Source organism: Vipera berus, assembly GCF_964194415.1.
Source record: "Vipera berus genome assembly, chromosome: 7".
In the NCBI taxonomy this organism is placed as follows: Eukaryota; Metazoa; Chordata; class Lepidosauria; order Squamata; family Viperidae; genus Vipera; species Vipera berus.
Window position 1 is genome coordinate 58,250,240 of NC_138209.1, and position 22,261 is coordinate 58,272,500.

The window sequence follows — 22,261 nt, forward strand, 5'->3', positions numbered from 1 at the left end:
AACTGTTGCTATATATGTTAAATCGTGTAACTTGTATTCTTTTGCTTATTTTTGCTATGATGTTGTTCGTTCTTAAATCATTAGATGAGTTAAGACAAGAAAACATAAGTTACTCTTGGTTTCAATATACTCAATTGAAAGCTAGGTGGAAGTCAGATCAAAAGGTTGGCATCACAATTATAGATCAAAATTTAGTAAAACAAATTAGAGATTTAATTTAATTTAATTTAATTTAATTTATTGAATTTATATACCGCCCTTTCCCGAAGGACTCAGGGCGGTTTACAGGGTATAATTTTTAAAACATTAATACAAAAATTAAGACCAATTTAAAAAAGATTAAACTAAGTCCCTGCAACATGTAAAACCCCAGTTAAAACCCCAATTAAAACTCAGCCTGAGCCGGAAAGCTCGAAGAGCCAGGTCTTCAGGTCTCGACGGAATGATTTAAATTGTGCACATATAAAGAGGATATATAATGCTTTAATTGAATTGGATTCGGAAACGGAATTGGTAAAAGACTGTATGATAAAGTGGGCACAAAATATTCAGGAACCAATTTCGTTGGACACTTGGGAGATAATTTGGGTCAGAAATGTTAAATTTACTCAGGCCCAAAACTTAAGAGAAAATTTTTATAAAATGTTTTATAGATGGCATCTGGATCCCAAGAAGTTGTCTAATATGTATCCTAATTTACAGTCTAAATGTTGGAGATGTGGTAGTTTAGAAGCTACCTATTTTCATATGTGGTGGACTTGTAGAAATATAAAAGCTTTTTGGATCAAAATTTGGTGGAACATTCAAAAGATTTTTAAGAGAAAGATAAAGTTTTCTCCGCAATTGTTTTTATTGGGTATTATTGTAGATTGTGATGTTAAAGAAACTAATTTGATGTTGAATATGATAACAGCAGCACGGTTACTGGTGGGACAATATTGGAAGAAGGATAGTTTGCCTACTATAGAAGAATGGGTTTCGAATCTTGCAGAGATGTCTAAGATTTCTGCTTATTTGAAAGATCATTCACAGGAAAGATATATTTCAGTTTGGAGGAGATGGATAGATTATATTCAGAACAAATATGGGACTAAAAAGTTCCATTTAGCTTATGAGTAGATTTTAGTGGGATATTGTTATTGGTACTTTGATTGTAGTTATGTTAAAGGGGAGTTAAAGCACATTATGAATTTGGTTAATTGTATATTTGCATAATTTTTATTTAGAATATGATTATTATAACTATAATCCTGTATTTAGCTCTGGGAAGTGGGGGGGGAAGTGGGCGGGTTTGGGGTGGGGGGGATTTGGGGATATATTGTAAAACTTTTTAATAAAAAAAATGTGTAACTTGCCTAACTGTTGCTATGATGTTAAATCGTGTAACTTGTATTCTTTTGCTTATTTTTGCTATGATGTTGTTCATTCTAAGAGGGTAGGGGTGTTATGTATTGGGCTTAAGTATAACACCACGTGGTAAGCTGGAGCTAGCTAATGGCTCCCAGCTTAATGGAGTTTAATAGGGGTTTTATTTTATTCAAGGACTAAATTTAATTATTTTAATTGTTCTTAACTTTTGTAATTTGTATTGTTATTTTAAATTCCTTGTGAACCGCTCTGAGTTCTATGGGAGAAGGGCAGTATATAAGTCCAATAAACATAAACATAAACATAAACTCAGACACCCTATCTCCGGTGCTGCTATTGGCTGCCCCTAGGTGGCAATGGGTTGCTTTAAACCTATTGGCTGCCGCCTAGGGGCCAGGCTATAAATTGCTGCAGGCTGCAGCTCAGTTCCCCAGTTCAGATCCTGCAAGCAAATAAACATGACCATTGCTGAACTCACTTGTCTTGTCTCCACTCCTGTGCAACGAACTCACTACATAACAATTACTATGGTCACATTTATTCAGCAATTGCTTAGGGCCCACACCCCAGTCTAGGCAGCCCTACTCTAAGGGGAAGCCAGGCAGCCTGACCCAGAGCCCAGTAAAGCAAAGACTCCCACAGCCCTCTCCCTGCCTTCTTCCAGCCCCGCAGCCCTCCCTAGAGGAGACCTGCCTCAGGTGGAGGACTGGATCATTGTTCCCTCCCCAGCAAGACCACCAGACCCCTCCCCCGCTTCCTGCTAGCCTAGTCTGGCAGAGGACAAAAGGCCTACAGCAATCCTTTGGCTGTGAGGAATTGGAGGCAGCAGAACCTGAAGGAGGGGGAGAAATGCAGCAGCAGCAACAGAGAGGCTTCAAGCCAGAAAGCTCTCTGATTTCTCAAGCTGAGAGGCCGGCTGAGAGCAGCAGACCAGACAGTGAGTTGAGCCAACCTGAAAGCTGAACAGAGGCCTGACCAGAGCAGAGACAAGCACCAAAGGACAGAAGGGAGCCGGCAAAGAAAACAAGAGGCCGGAGTGAAGGTATCAGTTAAGTTTGAGGTCCCAATAGGAAGGGAGGTAAGACCCCCAGTAAAGAATAAAAAGGAATTGGAGCTCAAAACCTAAAGAAAAATAGATGGAAGAAAAGAATAAATAAAACTAACATAATAGTAAGAAGGTTAAATAAATAACAAGGTAGAAGAATGAAACAGGCAGATAAAAGGATAGTAAAAAAACAGGCACAATTACCTAGAACAGAGAAGGAAGAAACAAGGCTAACAGCAAAGCATATCCACCAACCAAAAAGAGGGATTTTCAAAAAACAAACTCATGGAAGAGGCGACTGATACTATTGTGGTATGTAATACATGTTCCATGTATGTGCTTATGCCCAAAGAACACCCAAATTATACATGCATTAGATGTAAACTATGTGAACTATTAGAGGAAAAAGTAAGGCACTTAGAGGCAACTCTAGCCAAACCCCAATCTACGAAAGAAAGCTATACCCAAACCGAACCAAATAATGATAAAAGAACTCCCAGAAGATTTGAGGAAGACAAATAGAGGTATGTCACACATAGAAGGAAACACAATACTCAAAGAAAGAAACAGCATACAACTAACAAGACTCTTCTGCCCAATCCAACCTAATCAGAAGCAGCCCCATTAAAACTGAGCAATCGATTTCTCCGCTTAGATCAGGGGTGTCAAACTGCCGGCCCGTCGGCCAGATCGTCTTGATGAAACCATGCCCACCCCATTGTCTGCAATGGAAAAAAGTCACAATACGTCATGACACATCATGTGATGTTGCGAGTTTGACACCCCTGCCTTAGATGGAAACAACACAGACCTACAACCTCCCCCTCAAAGAAAACATGCAGACACCTAGCAAAGAAACAACTTCAAATATCCCTTAAAAAGTCGCTTCAAATATCCCTAAAAACATCACATCAACAAACACACCTGAAATAAACAGAAAAGCACTCCAGACTGCAGCCTCCCAAAAAAAGGAAGGTGAGTGTTGGTAATAGGACATTCTATCCTCAAAGGAACACAATCATCCATCTGCAGACCTGGTTGGTGTCACCAAGAAAACTTTGGTTTCCTGGATCATGGACTGCATTTCGGACGCAAAGGACTCTTGGCAAGGGATGGGCCACACCTCACAAAAACAGGCAAAAATATTTCTTGGAAAAAGACTGGCCAACTCATCAGGAGGGCTTTAAACTAAAACTGAGTGGGGAGGGTGACCAATCTTTAGAACCCAAAACCAATCATAAATCCTAAGAAAACAAATCAAACAATGAGGTAGGCAGTGATGAGAAAAAAGGAAAAAACAACAATCAGGAAATGCAGGAAACATACCCACGAACAGGCATAAAAGTCTTAAATGCTTATATACAATGCTCAAAGCTTGGGAACAAACAGGGTGAACTAGAAGCAATAGTACATGAGGGTGGGTATGACATAGCTGGCATTACAGAAACCTGGTGGGATGAAACCCATGAGTGGAATGGACTGATGGATGGATACAAATTGTTCAAAAGAAACAGGTCTACAAAAAGAGGAGGGGGAGTTGCATTATATGTAAGAAAACACTACATATCTATAGAAATGCACGTGATCAAAGATAAAATCTCTCCAGAATGTATATGGGTCAATATAAAAGAGAAAAAAAGTGACATTGCCATAGGTGTATATTACAGGCCACCCAACCAATCAGAAGAAATAGAAGAACTCTTTGCCATCTAGTTAACAAATGTATGTAGGAAGCATACCACAGTAGTAATGGGAGACTTCAACTACTATCCAACATCAATTGGGAGACAACTCTGCAGCGAGCGGGAGATCAAACAGATTCCTAACCAACCTAGCCGACAACTTTGTCACCCAAAAGGTGGAGGAGGAAACTAGATGTAAAGCTATACTGGACTTAATCTTTACAAACAGAGAAGAAGTGATAGAGGGAATTGAAATTGCCAGAACCTTGAGTGAAAGTGACCACGTCATACTGGAATTTAATATAATACAAACACTAGCAATAGAAAACAATCCAACCAGTATCTTAAAGTTCAAAACAGCTGACTTTAACAAACTCAGAGTGAACCTAGGAAAGATCTCATGGATGAAAATCCTAAAGGTGAAAGCAACCCAAGAAGTGTGGGAAACTCTGAAAAAAAGTATTAGTACCGCTTTTTTAAAAACCCTAGTAAAATGACACCTGGAATACTGCAGCCAGGTTTGGTCCCCATATCACAAAAAAGATGTTGAGAGTTTGGAAAAAAAATCAGAGAAGAGCAACTAAAATGATCAAAGGCCTGGAGACTAAAACATACAAAGAATGGCTGCAGGACTTGGGTTTGGCTAGTCTAAAGAAAAGAAGAAATAGGGGAGACACGATAGCAGTATTCCAGTATTTGAGGGGCTGCCACCAAGAAGAGGGGGTCATGTTATTCACCAAAGCACCAGAGGACAGGACAAGAAACAATGGTTGGAAACTGATCAAAGAGAGAAGCAACCGGGAATTAAGGAGAAACTTCCTAACAGTGAGGACAATTAACCAGTGGAACAGCTTGCCTCCAGAAATCAAGGGTGCTCCAACACTGGAGATTTTTAAGAAGAGGCTAGAGTCTAGACAGTCACTTGTCTGAGATGGTATAGGTCCTCCTGCTTGAGCAGGGGGCTGGACTAGAAGACCTCCAAGGTCCCTTCCAGCTCTATTCTATTCTATTCTATTCTATTCTATTCTATTCTATTCTATTCTATTCTATTCTATTCTATTCTATTCTATTCTATTCTATTCTTTTCTATTCTTTTCTATTCTATTCTATTCTATTCTATTCTATTCTATTCTATTCTATTCTATTCTATTCTATTCTATTCTATTCTATTCTATTCTATTTTTAGGAACCCCTAACAAATCAATTTAAAAACCGTATTTAACCTTATAGTGTTTGCAAACTTTTTATTTCTTTTTTGTAGGCTTTTTTTCTTATACTTTTTCTGGATTCTTCTGCTTTTAAACATCTGTTATAGATAACAAGAATAAATAAGCACAATTGAGTTTCCTGTTTATGATGAAAAACTGACAATTAATGAAGGATAAAAGAACGATGAAGGACTCTGAATGTGGGACAGACCATTATTTGGTAATGTTAACAGTGAATTGTGGGAAAATAGATATGGAAGGAAAAGATGAGAATGAAAATGAGAATGAACCTGGAGTGCACATGGAATGACAAGTCCTATATGAAAAAGTATTGGAAGTTAGATTCAGTTCTCAATAGAATGAATGACTTGTTAGTGAAGATTAAGAAGACATAGAGGTTGCTTTGAATTGATTGAAAAAAGTTAAATCCAAAAATGTTTGGTTGGAATAATGATATGAAAGAGACTGTGAATGATAAAAATGCATGTAAGAGAATGATTGCTCCAAAATGAGAATTCAATAATATTATATAATGTATATATTTAAAAAGATACTTGCAAGTAATGTTGTCAAAGAGAACAAGCAATGGTTAACAACTATTAAGAGAGAAGGATAAAATGCAGAGAGATATTCTTGGAAATGAAATAACATTTTGGAAATGGGTGAAAGGATCTAAAAAGGGATCTTCTATTGGAAGAAATGAATGATATTTATTTGAATGAAACAAATCAGAGAATGATGGAAGGAGTATTAAAAAAATTTGTATGGGAAAGATAATTGTAATTGTAATACTATAAACATTAGTGCCTAAGTAAACAATGATGAACAGGATGTAATAAATGTTTATGACAATGTTGAAAAATGTTAAAGCTGCAGGAGGAGATGGTTTAACTCAGGGGTCTTCAAACTTGGCCTTTTTATGACTTGTGGACTTCAACTCCCAGAATTCCTCAGTCAGGCATGCTGGCTGACGAATTCTGGGAGTTGAAGTCCACAAGTCATAAAAGGGCCAAGTTTGAAGACCCCTGGTTTAACTGAAGAACTATGAAAATAGCTTTTGGAATGCCTGTGTAACTGTTCTAATATGTTGTGAAGACTGCATCATTATCTGAAGATTGGTAGAAAAATGAATGCAAAAATTAAAAGGACATTTGTTTAATTAAATATTCCTGAAAAAGTTTATAGCAAAAGTTTGATTTGGGAGGCTACAAAAGATGACAATGAGCAAAATGTAGAAAATGATGATGAACAAAGGATATAAGCCTTGGTGGAGCAGTGGGCTAATGCCTCCTTAAGTAACACCAGCTGCTTGCAATTAGTGCAGGTTCGAATCCCACCAGGCTCAAGGTTGACTCAGCCTTCCATCCTTCCGAGGTAGGTAAAATGAGGACCCAGATTGTTGGGGGCAATTAAGCTGACTTTGTAATAATGCCGCTTGGGGTGTGTGTGAAAGCCCTAACAAGCAGGCATATACATAGAATGAAGGCTACTGCTAAGCTTGTAAGCCGCCCTGAGTCTTCGGAGAAGGGCGGGATATAAATGTAATTAATTAATAAATAAATAAATAAATAAATAAATAAATAAATAAAAAATGTGGAAAGCTGTATTGTACAAATGTTGATTTATAAAAAGTATAAAAGCATATGGTAAAGTAAACAGACTTCCATTATGGAACGTTTTGCATGCATATGAGAAGGTTATTGGTAAGAGTTGTATAAGATGTAAACATAGCATACCCTGCTTAAATAGGGAGTTAGACTAGAAGACCCCCAAGGTCCCTTCCAACTCTGTTATTCTTCTGTGGGAAGACTATCTAGAAATCAGCAAATAGTTCACAATTGAACAAAGATATGTAATGTTTACTTGGTTGCTATTACTTATGTAAAATAAATGCTTGCAGAATATTAGAGTTGTGAGCTGTTTAGGAATGTCAATGTGCATGTAATTTTGTATGTAGACAATGTTGTTGACTGAGAATCTGAATAATTTTCAGTAACCACTGGGTGATTTGTATGATGCATTGAGGAGCATGAATATGAAAACTACTGTATCAAAGGTTATGTTAATTGTTTTTGCCAGAGAAAATGGAATGAATTGTTAAAAATTCTATATAAATGGCAGAAAACAAGATCAAGTAGATGAATTTGTGAACTTTGATAGATTGTTACTGAAGAATAGGAAATGGAGACATTTGTAAATGCATAAATTATGCTGGCAAGGTAATAGAATATGTAGAAAGAAATGAAAATGGCTATATATCAGAAAAGACAGAAATAATAAGTTTAAAGTACAAAAAACAGTTTGTGATGTGGTAGATGGATATAGTTGAAGGCTAGTTGGCTAGGGCATAAATTTTTACTTGCATTAAGTTTTATCAATTGATGAGTCCATTGTTCAAGTATAAATTGAGAGAAATTTGCATCTTCTGTTAATAAAGTTACTATAAATTGGGTAAACTGATGCAAATGCCATAGTTGTACAATGATATACATTAACACAAATGACATAAATATATTACTTACAGATTTATTGCACATTTGGGTTTAATGTACATCCCACTCCACTTTCATGGGCTCTGAACCCAAGGGTTTGCTGTATTTCTTTTTCCTTTCCTTAATTCATAATTTATTTGACTTATTGCCTTTTATTTCTTTTTGTGCTTTGTGCATATGTTTTAATCATAGCTCAAAGAATAGGGTTCCTTCCTTCCTCTAAATTTCTATGAAGGGGAAAATTCCCCCCATTCACTATCAGCAGTTTTAGATTTGTGTTATTACTATTTAAAGTATAAAGGTAAAGGTAAAGGTTCCCCCGCACATGCGTGCTAGTCGTTTCTGACTCTAGGGGCCGGTGCTCATCTCCGTTTCAAAGCCGAAGAGCCAGCGCTTGTCCGAGGACGTCTCCGTGGTCATGTGGCCGGCATGACTAGACGCCAAAGGCGCACGGAACGCTGTTACCTTCCCACCGTAGTGGTCCCTATTTTTCTACTTGCATTTTTTACGTGCTTTCGAACTGCTAGGTTGGCAGAAGCTGGGACGAGTAACATTAATCCTATTAACTTTTTGTGTAACCCAAACTTTACTTAAAGGAATGTAAACATTAGCATGAAAATTCTTAAAGTGATCAAAATTGAAATCTGGATATATGAGAGTATTTGGATCTGCATGAACTGATTTATTTAATTTCACTGAGTGAGAATTATATATTGCTATTGACAAATTACTTGAATTTTCCAGGGTTGCTTGATTTTTACTGCTTTTGGACCCAAGAGTTTACAAAATATTTCAGAATAAGGAGATATTTAAACAGCTAAAATATATTTTTCTTTTGCAGATTCCATCTTTTATTGATTTTGGCACTTCCATTGTCTTTACATCTCATTATGAACTCAGCCTCCCTCCCTTTAAATTAGATCATAATACACTGAAGACTTCCTTCTTCCTATAGAGATGTGTCACTAAAGCAATATTGGAATAAATCCTAATTAGCTGCAGAGGATTCATCAATGATCACATTAAATGATCTCAGGCAGCTTTCAGAAAGTCTCTAAAGAAACCAGATTTCCTTCATGTCTGTGGAGATTCTCAGTCATCCGGGTCATAGTTATCCCAAAGATGCTTTTTTACGAGGCAACTGGACTTTCTTGTTTTTCTTTGAAGATGTTTTGCTTCTCATCCAAGAAGCTTCTTCAGCTTCTTCAGAAACATCTTCAAAGAAAAACAAGAAAGTCCAGTTGCCTCGTGAAAAAGCATCTTTGGGACAGATTTCCTTCATTTTTCTCCATTTTCTTAAATGGGCTAGGGGGGCAATTCATCAGGATACTGCTTACAATCCTACGTTCTTTAGCCATTCTTTTTAGCTAACAGCAAAGTGAGAGAAGATTTCAGAATTTAATTTTCTTTCTTTCTTTCTTTCTTTCTTTCTTTCTTTCTTTCTTTCTTTCTTTCTTTCTTTCTTTCTTTCCTTCCTTCCTTCCTTCCTTCCTTCCTTCCTTCCTTCCTTCCTTCCTTCCTTCCTTCCTTCCTTCCTTCCTTCCTTCCTTCCTTCCTTCCTTTCTTTCTTTCTTTCTTTCTTTCTTTCTTTCTTTCTTTCTTTCTTTCTTTCTTTCTTTCTTTCTTTCTTTCTTTCTTTCTTTCTTTTCCAAACTTCTTTAGTATCTACAAACACTAGATAGCACTTCAAGAATGTCTGTCAGTTGCACCCTTACCTAGATTGGAAGGCCCTGCACTCATGCCTAGTCATCTCTTGGTTGGATTGCTGCAACATGCTCTACATGAGGTACCCTTGAATAATATTCAGAAGCTACAGTTGGTGCAAAATGCAGTGATGCTCATAGTTCTGGAGCTCCTGGGATGGCACTTATAACATTTATAATTGTCCAAACTTCATTGATTACAATTAGCTTCTGGATCCAATTCAAGATGTTGGTTATTCCTTTTTAAATCTATATGGTATGGATCCAGGATATCTGAGAAGCTATCTTACCCTAATGGGATTAGCCCACCCCATTCACACCAGTAGAAGAGGTGTGCTATGGATCCCATCTGCCAAGGAATTCTGGCATGTGGGCCAAGAAGAGCCTTTTCTGCTGTAGCCCTGACCCTATGGAACTCTCTACAACTGTAGGTGAGAACTGCCCCACCATTTTGGCTTTCCAGAAGGGCATTAAAACTTGGCTTTGCTAGTTGGTTTGGGGCCCTGGGGGTGGTTGACGAGGTAAGAAGACCTCATCCCTGTACTGTCAGTATTTTGGTTCCTGCTTGTTTGCATAGTTTTAAAACATTTAAGCTCCCCAGCATCATTGAGGAGATGGGCAGCATATAATTTTAATAAATAAAAAGAATCCAGTTTCTGGCTGACTGAAATTATAAATAGGAACTTCATCATTAGAAGCATAGAAATCCTCATATCCACTACCCTTACCACCACAGTTACTCTGTGAAGGTCAATATTAAGCCCATATTGTAAAAGGAGAATTTACTTTGAGAACAAAGTGCTTCTCAAGATTTAAAATGAATTTTTAGCACTGATTTGATGGCTTTCAAGTGTGGTGGATTACATGTCTACTTTTCTATGGGGATTATGAATAAATCTGAAAGGGGGCATGTCAACTTTAAAGCAGGACTGTCCTGATTATTATTTTGTAGCCAATTGGCTGCACTAACTGTAAATAGATTTATTGCTCAGCAGTTCAAAGTTTAGAAAAACTGAAGGCCATATTTTGAAGACTGTTTTGATAATTTGATATTTTTTTAAAGATTTGAATATTCAGTACCTGCATTTCCTTTCTCACCCTTTTCTCCCTTCTTGCCTTCTCGGCCATCTCGTCCTGGGATCCCAATCCGGCCATGTGGTCCAGGTGAGCCATGGTTTCCAGGAGGGCCTGGGGGGCCAGGTAACCCAGGTATACTACAAACATATTTTGTGGAGTAGTTTTCTCCTTTAAACTGGCTGTGGAGAGGTTGACCATTGATACAGAAAGCAAAACCTGTTATACAGAGCAGCACAAACATCTCTGGCACTGGAAAAAAAAGAATGCTGATGTGAGAACAGTAAAACCCATCTTATTTAAATTAAGTGTTAAGATTATTATACAGCATAATATTTCAGAAGCCTCCCACTAGACATGGTAAAAAGTTAATATGGAAGCTGTGAGAGTATAATCAAAGCTCCAATTGCTTTATAAGTGTACCACATGTTGCAATGGGCATAAAAAGAGCAGAGCTTAATCAAACATTCATGGCTGTCATCTTTGTTTTTTGTTTTTTTACCACTCTGTGGGCACCCATAATCATTTGCCAAAAGCACAGTTTTCTATTTATGTCTTAAATGTTGACATTACAATATCTTCAAGATGTTTCTTTCTGTTTGTAAAAGAAAGTCTGAGTGAATAGAGTGAATTAATCTACAAGTAATTTATTTCTTCTTACTAAATAAGATTTCATTGACACATCTTTTCCACAACTTCTGCACAGGGAAGAAAATAATTCTTAAGCAATACACAGTATATGTAGGGTAATATAACTGTATAAAATATTTTTTTAAAAACTAATTATATACACTTGTATGAAATTTCCCTAAAATACAATTTTAGTCATCAACTTGGGCAATATTTTTTTGGGTAGTCTAAAGTTTTTTTTGAAAAAAAGTACTTTTCACATATGAAATTATTTATAAACTCATTAAATATCCACTTTTGAAAATACTACACACGTCCAGTAATTTGTAGAAAAAAAGTAGCTTATGGCAGTCATTGCTGTTGGTTATAATATTCTACAGATCCCATATGGAAATGTTATGTAAAGAGCAATATAAAAAGGAATAAATAAATATATTCAGAGCTGTAAATATTCAATAATTCAACAAATGCTGTTAAACCTGAGCATTTCTCAAAAACATAATTTTGAAAGTAAATTTCACAATGTAATACAATGGTATAATTTAGAAATGTGAATCCAAAGTTACTAATTCCTAGGCTGATTTTGGAACCTATTTTTCCCTGTCATACAACTTACAGTATAGTTTTGAGTTTAATGCCTTTTTATTGGTTCCGATACTCTTAGGTATTTTTGTTTAAGAACTATGACATAATCCTGTGACTCCTGAGGAGGTGGACTGGATTATGGGGAGGCTGAGCTCTACCACCTGTTTATTGGACCCGTGCCCTTCCTGGCTGGTTTATTCAGCTCGGGAGGAGACACGAGGCTGGTTCCAGGCAGTGATATCTGCTTCTTTGAGTGAGGGTGTCTTTCTCGCCGCCTTGAAGAAAGCGGTGGTGAGACCCCTTCTCAAGAAGCCTGCCCTGGATCCAGCTATTTTGAATAACTATCATCCAGTCTCCAATCTTCGCTTTTTAGCGAAGGTTGTTGAGAGTGTGGTGGCGCATCAGCTTCCTCTGTTCCTGGAGGAAACTGATTATCTTGACCCGTACCAATCGGGTTTCAGGCCCGGGTACAGCACAGAGACGGCATTGGTCGTGCTGATGAATGATCTCTGGTGGGCTCAGGACAGGGGTTGTTCCTCTGTCCTAGTCCTATTAGATCTCTCAGCGGCTTTTGATACCATCGACCATGGTATCCTGCTGCGACATCTCAGGGGGTTGGGAGTGGGGGGCACTGTTTTGCAGTGGTTCTCCTCCTACCTCTTGGGCCATTCGCAGTCAGTGTTGATGGGAGGGCAGAGGTCCGCCCCGAGGTCTCTTGTTTGTGGAGTTCCTCAGGGGTCGGTCCTCTCTCCCCTCCTGTTCAATATCTATATGAAGCCGCTGGGTGAGATCATTCATGGTTTTGGGGTGGGGTATCATCAGTACGCCGATGATACCCAACGTTTTCTTTCCAACCCAAACCAACTCAGTGATGCCCTCGACGTGATGTCCCGTTGCCTGGAGGCGGTTCGGGTTTGGATGGGGAAAAACAGGCTCAGACTCAATCCTGCCAAGACTGAGTGGCTGTGCGTACAGGCATCTCGAGTGAACCATTCTATTCCATCTTTAATGATGGGGGTGAGTTGTTACCCCCCGTCGATAGGGCTCGCAACTTGGGTGTCCTCCTGGATTTGCGGCTCAGCCTTGAAGATCATATAGGAGCTGTGACCAGGGGGGCTTTTGCCCAGGTTTGCCTGGTGCGCTAGTTGCGGCCCTATCTGGACCGAGATGCCTTGCGCACAGTCACTCATGCGCTCGTGACCTCCCAGTTAGACTACTGCAATGCTCTCTACATGGGGCTGCCCTTGAGGACCACTCGGAGGCTTCAACTGGTGCAGAATGCAGCCGCGCGAGTTGTGATGGGGGCCTCCCAATACTCCCATATAACACCTCTGCTCCGTGAGCTGCATTGGCTTCCGGTTGCCCTCCGGGTGAGATTCAAGGTGCTGGTGATGACCTATAAAGCCCTAAATGGCTTGGGTCTGGGATATCTGAGGGAACACCTGCTGCCGGCATCAAGTTCCCTTCGTCCTGTGCGCTCCCACAGGGAGGGACTTCTCAGGGTGCTGCCGGCAAAGGATTGCTGGCGGGCAACACCCAGGGGGAGGGCCTTCTCTGTGGGCGCGCCTGCCCTCTGGAACCAGTTACCCGTAGAGCTTAGGACTGCCCCTGATTTTCGTTCGTTCCGCCGGGACCTGAAGACCTGGCTCTTTGAGCTTTCTGGCCAGGACTGAGGATTTTTTAATTTTTTTAACTTATTGTAATTGGGTTTTTAATCAGAGATATATGGGTTTTAGATTTTAATCAAGGAAAATTTAATCTATTTTAATTGCTATTAATTTTTGTATTGTAATGTTGTTTTAATTGCCTTGTGAACCGCCCTGGGTCCTACGGGAGAAGGGCGGTATATAAGTTTAATAAATATAAATATAATATATTAATTTTTATTGCTATAAATACTTTAAATTATGTAGGATTAGAACTTCCTCTCTGTGATCTCCTGTGAAAATATTTTGGGTTTCATGGATACCAATTAGAGATGTTAAAAGCACAGGGCTGGTGTGGTGACTTTTGTGTGAACTACAGTATGCAAAGTGGCAATGATGCAGAGAGCCCCTGGTGAAGACTTAGGAGACTGACAAACATGAAAGTTAAACAAAACAGAAACCAAAAATGCTTGATCCATAAGCAAGATATCTGCAGCATTGAAATTGGTCTTACTGTGCACTTAATGCTGTGTTTTATAAAGCTGTGCCAATTCATTGAAACCTAATTTACATGGAAAATGAATAAAATGCAATGATCAGCAACCAAAGAATAGCTATTCCTCCAGAGCAGTCCTGTTAGTTTTATTGTACAGGAAGTCCTTATTCTGCAACTAAAACTGGGATTGGCAACCTGGTCATTAATTGTAGTGGTTACTAAGTGAAACTACAGTTGTGCTAATGATCTTACTTCAGCTTTCTTTGCTTTATGGACTTGCAAAGGTTATAAATATGAGATTGGTCACAAAGATGCTTTTTCATCTCTGTTGTAGCTGTGAACAGTCACTAAACAAGGTACTTGCTAAATTAGTTGCTGTTCATCTCTTTAAAAATTGAGATAAATCTTCAAATTGTGGAGTGGTTCAAGAGAATAAGAATTTTGTTTCTGCAGCACAGAAACAAAATAGGATGTTGGACAAGGACTGCTATTCCTCCAGAGCAGTCCTGTTAGTTTTATTGTACAGGAAGTCCTTATTCTGCAACTAAAACTGGGATTGGCAACCTGGTCATTAATTGCAGTGGTTACTAAGTGAAACTACAGTTGTGCTAATGATCTTACTTCAGCTTTCTTTGCTTTATGGACTTGCAAAGGTTATAAATATGAGATTGGTCACAAAGATGCTTTTTCATCTCTGTTGTAGCTGTGAACAGTCACTAAACAAGGTACTTGCTAAATTAGTTGCTGTTCATCTCTTTAAAAATTGAGATAAATCTTCAAATTGTGGAGTGGTTCAAGAGAATAAGAATTTTGTTTCTGCAGCACAGAAACAAAATAGGATGTTGGACAAGATGGATCCATTGTCATTTGCTGCTGGAAATGGAGACAAATGTCCCTCTTCCTGGAATATTATCACCTACTCCTAACTTCTACTGTACTGCCTTGGAACATCATCTCCAACCAACCCTCTAGCGGCTAGCCTCTGCTTGCCTTCTCCAAAGTTTCTTCCGTAGTTGTGCAGTGCACACTCAGTTTTACTTGGCCTCAACAGGCAGAACAGTCTGCCAAAGCCTCATTGGCTGTGTGGTTGGTTTTGTGGATGATGTTATGTGGTTGGATTGTTTTTATTTCTTCTCCCAAAGTGCTTTTTCAGGAGGCAATTGGACTTTCTTTTTTTCCTTTGAAAATGTTTCACTTCCAATCCAAGAAGCTTCTTCAACTCTGATTAGAAAGTGAGGAATGGAAGGATTTATATTCCTTGCAGACAGCCGGTCATTTGCATTCTTTTAGAGCAGGGATCCCCAACCCCCAGTCCATGGACCAGTATGGGGCTGCAGCATGCCAGCAACCAGTCTGCACAAACAAGCAAAGCCCCACCCATGGGATGCAGGCAGCACACAAAACCATGAACCCTCCGGTCCACAGAAAAACCTCTCTCCATGGAACTTGTCCCTGGTGCCCAAAGGTTGGGGACCTGTGTTTTAGAGAGTCATTGAAGCCATTAGGAGGTTTACCTGTGTCCTCAGGGTCACCTGAGTAGTGCAAATGTGTGTGGAGCCTTGTTGGTTACAGGATAATTTCTGTCCTGTGTCCCTTCATTGTTGAAGATAGGCACAGACTTTGAGGATGAGTTCGTGTTGTCTGCATCTCAAACTGAAGCTTAAATAGTTCCAGTAGTCTGCAATGTTTTCTGGAAATCTGTTCATACTCCCTCACCATTCAAAGGGTGTCCATCCCAATGTCTTCAAAGAAAAACAAGAAAGTACAGTTGCCTCCTGAAAAAGCACCTTTGGGACAACCATGACCTGATGACTGAGAATCTCCATAGACATTTAGCTATGCACTTTGGGATGGACAACACAGACTGATCCCTAAAGCTTGCACCTCTCTTCAACAGTGATGTTGTCTATCCCACATTTTCTATCTTATCGAAGAGTAGATTATTGTCTACTTTATCAAAGGCCTTATTGGAGTCCAAGTCCATTTCTCATCCACTAATTTTGTCACTTTGTCAAGGAATGCAATAAGATTTGCCTGACATGATCTCTTTTGACAAACTCATGTTGGCTTTTGGTTATGATTTTGTTTGCCTGTGTTCGCAGATTCTTGCTTGATTAACTTTTCAAGAATCTTCCCAGATATGATAGGTCTATAGTTTCCTGGATCCATTTTCCCCCTCTTTTTTGAAGATGGGAAGATCAACCCTTTTCCAGACATCTGGTAGTTCCCAGTTGCTCCAGGATCTTTGAAAGATATGGTTCAGTGATTCTGAGATCACGTCTGCCAATTTCTTCAGAACTTTGGGGTATAATCCATTTGGTCCTGGTGATTTGAACTTATCTAGAGTGGATATTTTAACTATTCTGTAGCGAGTCAGAGATCAAACAGATTCCTAACCAACCTAGCTAACAACTTTGTCATCCAAAAGGTAGAGAAGAGAATTAGAGAAAAAGTTATACTAGATGTTAAGTCGTGGGCTCTGGAGAGCAGGAATGACGACACGAGGCTGAGTACTGAATAACTCATACTTTTGTTCTTGCTGGAACTGTACTGAAGTTTGGGCCGCAACCAGCCACAATATATAGTCTATCCCCTAGGCGGCAGCCAATTAGTTTGAACCCACGCTTGCCACCTGGGGATGACCAATTGCAGGACTGGAGACAGCCTGTCTGTGTTGCTGGAGAGCTGTTAGTGCCTCCAGCAATGCACGTGGTGTAACACCACAAGCCCAATACATAACACCCCTCCCCTCTTAGATCAGACTATGACACCCTTAAAATAGTCTTAACAACTGTCAACACTTATTAATCACTCCCAAAAACCATAATAAAAATAATAAATCAATAATAAATCAATAATTTTGCTGTGGCTACAATGAAATTAAACAACGTCTGAACAGGCTTACCATGCAGTAAGAGCTACAATGAGATTAAACAACGTCTCATGAACAGGCTTACATTGCAGTAATGGCAGTTTTACAATGCCCAAGTTTCTGTAGGTAGTGGTACAAGTTTCACAACACTATACATCACTTTATTTTACAATATAGTCTGTGAGGTACACAGGAGGCTTGTGTGGCCTAGAGGAATGTCTTGGAGTTCCCCTCACTTTGTGGTCTACCAGCTTACCCAGTGGGCTGGGTAGACCCATATCCCCTTGTGCTCCAGTGTCAAGGGGAATTGAAACGCTCTGGCTGGCCTCACCAGGTTGGCCCACCCCAGTCAGTCTGTTCAGCAGAGTAGGCACAGCGGTTGCTGAGGTTCGGCTGGCTTGCTTGGTCAGGGGTTCCATGTTGCACTTCCGTGCTTCCCAGTTCTTCCTCAGATTCCACTTCTGCTGAGAAGGGGAAACCCTGGTGGTTCCAGTGTGGGCTGGCTTGGCTACCAGTTTGAGGACCTTGGGAGGGACTTTTGCCGCAGTCCTCACTTAGTGACCATTCTGGAAACCTTTTCCTGAGTTGGTCGATGTGTCTTCTGACCAGTCGCCCTCCCTCCAACCCCACTTCATAAGATAGGGGTCCGGATGCCTTGGTTATTTGACCAGGAACCCATAAATTCCCTGGACCATAGTTCCTGGCCGAAACTCAATCACCCATGTGCAGCCCCCTTGGGGGTTTTGGTCAAGAGGCTTCTGTTGCCACTCTGTCTGGATGCAACCTGTCCAGTTTAGTAATCAAACGCCTCCCCCAACGTAGTTCAGCAGGACTTTTACCTGTAGCAGTGCAGGGTGTAGAATGCTGGCAGAGTAAAAAATCTGCCAATCTGTGATGCCAGTCACCTGTGACAATACGCTTGAGTGCCTCCTTTGTTGTTCTCACCATGCGTTCGGCTTGTCCATTAGAAGAAGGATGAAACGGTGCAGACGTTGCAGGTCTGATGAGATTAGCTCTAAGAAAAGCCTGAAATTCAGCAGCAGTGAATTGGGCCCCATTATCAGAAACTAAAACATCAGGCAACCCATGTGTTACAAAGAGTTTTCTCAGCACCTGGATGGTCCTAGCAGTAGTCATATTAGGAACTGGAATTACTTCCAGCCATTTTGAGTGGCTATCCACTACTATCAGGAAAAGCTGCCCCTGAAAAGGCCCAGCGTAGTGTATGTGAATCCTAGACCAGGGAGTGTGCGTTTCCTCCCACCTGTGAACTGGGGCCTGAGGCATTTCAGGCCTAGGTTGCTGGCATGTATAACAACCATGAACTTGATCCTCTATAGCCTTATCAAGGCCAGGCCACCAAAGGTAGCTTCTAGCTAAAGCTTTCATTCTGACAATGCCTGGATGGCCTTCATGTAAGGAGTGTAAGACCTTGTCCCTTAGGGAAGTGGGAATTGTGACTCTGTTCCCCCATAAAATGCAGCTCTTATGTGCAGACAACTCATGTCTCCTGACAAAATAACTTTGAAATTCAGAGCCTGGACTTTTTTTTCCAACCAGCCCGTGTATATCCATGACAACACTGTACTCAGAATTATATCTGTGGCTGTTTCAGCAGCAATATCCCCTGCGTGGAGGGGAAACTCAGGTAAGTCCTGTATGGACAGTATTCTAGCAGCAGGAGCTGGATCAGGATCCATTAGTGGCAGTGGTAGTCTGCTGAGGCCATCAGCATGGCCCATTTCCTTCCCTGGTTTATGAATTAACTTAAAATTGTGTGCAGACAAAAAAAATAGACCATCTCAACATTCTTGGAGATAGTATGTGGGGGGTTTGTTCGTCTGTTGTGAACAATCCCAACAGAGGTTTGTGGTCAGTGTAGACAGTGAAATCCCTGCCAAATAAATAATCATGAAATTTCTTAACTCCAGCATCTATGGCCAAGGTTTCTTTATCAATCTGTGGATAGTTGCGCTTAGCAGAGGATAAGGTCCTAGAGTAAAATGCAATAGGAACCTGTTTCCCATTTTTCTCTATGTGGCTTAAGACTGCCCCCACCCCATAGGGGGATGCATCACATGCAAGACATACAGGTTTAGACTCTATGTAATGAGTTACAGTGGACTTTTCTAATAGAAGAGCTTTCAAATCCTGGAAGCTTTTTTCATGTAAGTTAGTCCATTTCCAAGGGGCTTTTTTTTAATCAAGCAGCCTGTGGAGGGGCTCTGCTATTGCAGCCTTATGAGGTAGGAATGTGTGATAAAAATTTAGGAGGCCCAAAAATGCATGCAGCTCTCCTTTTGATTTTGGCCTAGGAGCCATTTTAATGGCCTTCACTTTAGAATCAGCGAAGTGAATACCATTAGCATCAATGCGGAACCCCAAGAATTCTGTTGATGAGACCCCAATACTACATTTGTTCTTCTTTAATTTGAGGCCCACTTCATGAAGCCTCTGCACAACAGCCCTGAGCCTTCTGGCCAACACATCTGGGGATTCCCCAGCAATAAGAACATCATCAAAATAAGGGCAGATGCCCTGAATACCCCTTAAGTGTGTGTTCCATAATCCCTTGGAAAATATCTGAGAAGAACCCCACACTAACTGGACCCTGGGCCCCGGTACCTCTCCTAGTCGGTTCCTCCAACTGGTGTTTGGGTGGCCTGTCTCTCTGGTGGGCTCTGCAAACCACCGCAGTGTGGCCGGTTCTTCCACAAGCTCTACACGTGGCCGGGGGGACTTCCGGTGGCAACGCCGCACCGAATGGCGGCTTCTCTCTGGCCGCCCATCCTGAGGCTTCGTTAGATCCGCGGAGACGGTGACAATCAGCTGTCCCACGGCTCGTAAAGTTCCCCCTTGGGAGAAGAGGTGGAGGTGAGCTTTCCTCGGGTAGTGGTAGAGCTCCCCAAGACCTCCCAGAATTATCTGGGGGTTGGAGGGTGAGAGCTCCTACGGAGCCCGAGGCTTTCTCCGAGTCCAGGACGCCTTTGCTCCGTGCAGGGGCGAAGCCAGACGCTGCATCCACATCTGTGGATTACAGTGATTTATGATTGCTTTTAAAGCAGACAGAGCTGACCAGGAGGAGTAAAGTTGCAAGTATTCAGAACTTTAACCTGAGGTGCTTTAATCTTCTCCATACATAAATTAGATTTTGAAAGAGAAAGAGAAATGATGGCGCCGAAATGTTTTTTTTAAAGAATAAAGCATGAAGATTTTGTTAAAATCTAAACAATATATTGGACTTTAGAGTTTTAAAGAATTTTGTTTATCTTCCTTTTTTAATTATTATTATTATTAAGGGTTCGTCTCCTTTTTTGGATTTTATTTTTATTTTATTTTTTTGAAGTGTAGAGGGAAAGTGAAAGTGATAAGAGAAAATGAATTGTAGCAAGTTGGAAAATGGCTTCAAGACGGCAAGCAGTTCCTGTTGTTTCTAAAACCTCAATTTCTTCTCCTGTAATACAATCTGCAACGCAATCCACTTCAAAGCCCAGATCCCCTCCACCCTCTCCTCCACCACCAGCACTTACACTTAAAGACTTGCAGGATGCTTTGAAGCTGCAGGCACAAGAAATGACTCAACAAATAAAGGAAGAGGTAGCTGATCTTCTTGAGTTTAAAAATAGAGAGATGAGAGAAGACATTTCGTTTGCATTTCAAGGGCTGGCTGCACATATTGAACGTTTAGATGACCGTGTGGATGAGGTTGTGGAAAATAGTGAAAAACCTGAAAATAGAATTGCTAAAGCAGAAAATAAAATTGTTAAAACTGAGGATGAGGTGATTATTTCACAATATAAAGAAATGGAATTTGCTTTGAGAATAAGGGGGTTGAGAGAAAACCCTCGTGAGGATTTACTGGAAGAGGTGATCAAAGTCATTGCTCCCATCTTGGGATGGGATCCTAAGGAGTTATCAAGGGAGGTGGAAAAAATTTTTTTAGGGTCAATTCTTGGATTGCGAGGCAGAAAAATTTACCTAGAGATGTGGTGATTTATTTTTCTAAGAGGTCACTTTGAAATGCGATCATCCAGGCCTTCTATCAACAGAGATTTCAAATTGCAGGTCAAGATATTATAATTCTGAAAGAAATACCTCCTAAGATGTTGAGAAAAAGGAAGGATTTTGGTTTTCTGTCTGATGAGCTTAAAAATTGACAAATTCAGTTTAGATGGGAGATACCTATTGGAATAGTGGTGAATTATGCAGGGACATGATATAGACTTGATACGATCGCAAAGGCAAAAGATTTTTATACCTATGTCCTGAAAGCAGGTTCACCACCATCTCCATTACTTAAGAGAGTGGAAGAAGATAAACAACAGGTTGAAGGTGCATCAGCACAGTCTGTTGGAGAGGCACAATTGGCTGAATCCACTGAACAGAGTTTGCTGTTAAAGGGAGATCCAAAAGAGCAGCGAATGATGCGTGCTGCGCACAAATGGAAAGAAAAGGAGCAATTGAAACAGAAAGTGGACTCTAGGTCTATGATAAAAGGCCCTGTTACTACGGAGCCGGTGGGAGGAGCGCAACCAAAGAGACCAACTGCGGATCTCCAGGTGGCGTTCCTGAGGTTCCAGGTCGCTGAGGATGGCAATAAAGTTCTTGACATGGAATGTTAATGGTTTAAATTCACCACAAAAAAGAAAGAAAGTGTTTCACTACCTGAAGCAACATAAAAATGATATTGTTTGCTTACAAGAAACTCATATTTGTGCAAAAGATCAAAAGTATTTGATTAACTCCCAGTTGGGACTACATTTTATAGCATCTGCTTCAGATAAAAAGAGTGGAGTGGTCATCTATTTAAGAAGAGACTTATCTGCTACATTAATTGAGTCTGATCCACAGGGAAGATATGTTATTATTGAATTACTGCTACAAGGCAAGAAAATTCTCATTATTGGATTATATGCTCCTAACCAACAGCAAAGAAAGTTTTATAAGTTTTTACATGATAAATTAACTCAATTGGATTATAAATCTGTCATTTTGATGGGTGATTGGAATGGTGTTTTGGATTCAAGTAAGGACAAGAAGGGGTCTTTTAAAAATTCTCCTAACTATTCTAGATTGCCTAAAGGGTTTTTTTTTTACTTGAAAGATGACTTGGAATTAAGAGATATTTGGCAGGAGTGGAACTTGGAGGACAGAGATTTTACCTTTTTTCGGACAGGCATCAATCGTTTTCTAGAATTGATTTTTTTAATTACTGGTGATCTTATTTCCAGAGTCAAGAATGTCAAAATTTTTCCTAGAATATTGTTGGATCATAGTCCTGTATGGATGGAACTATCTAGGGAAGATGGGATAAGAAGATCTTGGAGATTGAATGAAAATTTATTTAGATATGATGTACTTTCAGAGAAATGTAAAGATTATTTGAAAGAGTTTTTTGTTTTGAATATGCATAAAGGAACATCAATTGAAATGGTTTGGGATGCCAGCAAAGCTTACATG

General features: G+C 40.0%; 1 protein-coding gene across 1 annotated transcript in view; it reads right to left on the reverse strand.

Moving 5' to 3' along the window:
* Positions 1-22,261, reverse strand: part of C1QTNF7 (C1q and TNF related 7) — a 143,226-nt gene that overhangs the window by 11,762 nt on the left and 109,203 nt on the right. The window contains exon 2 of the mRNA XM_081332399.1: positions 10,579-10,824. Coding sequence (XP_081188525.1) covers positions 10,579-10,816 — 238 coding nt within the window. The 5' untranslated portion in view covers positions 10,817-10,824. The remainder of the gene's footprint in view (positions 1-10,578; positions 10,825-22,261) is intronic.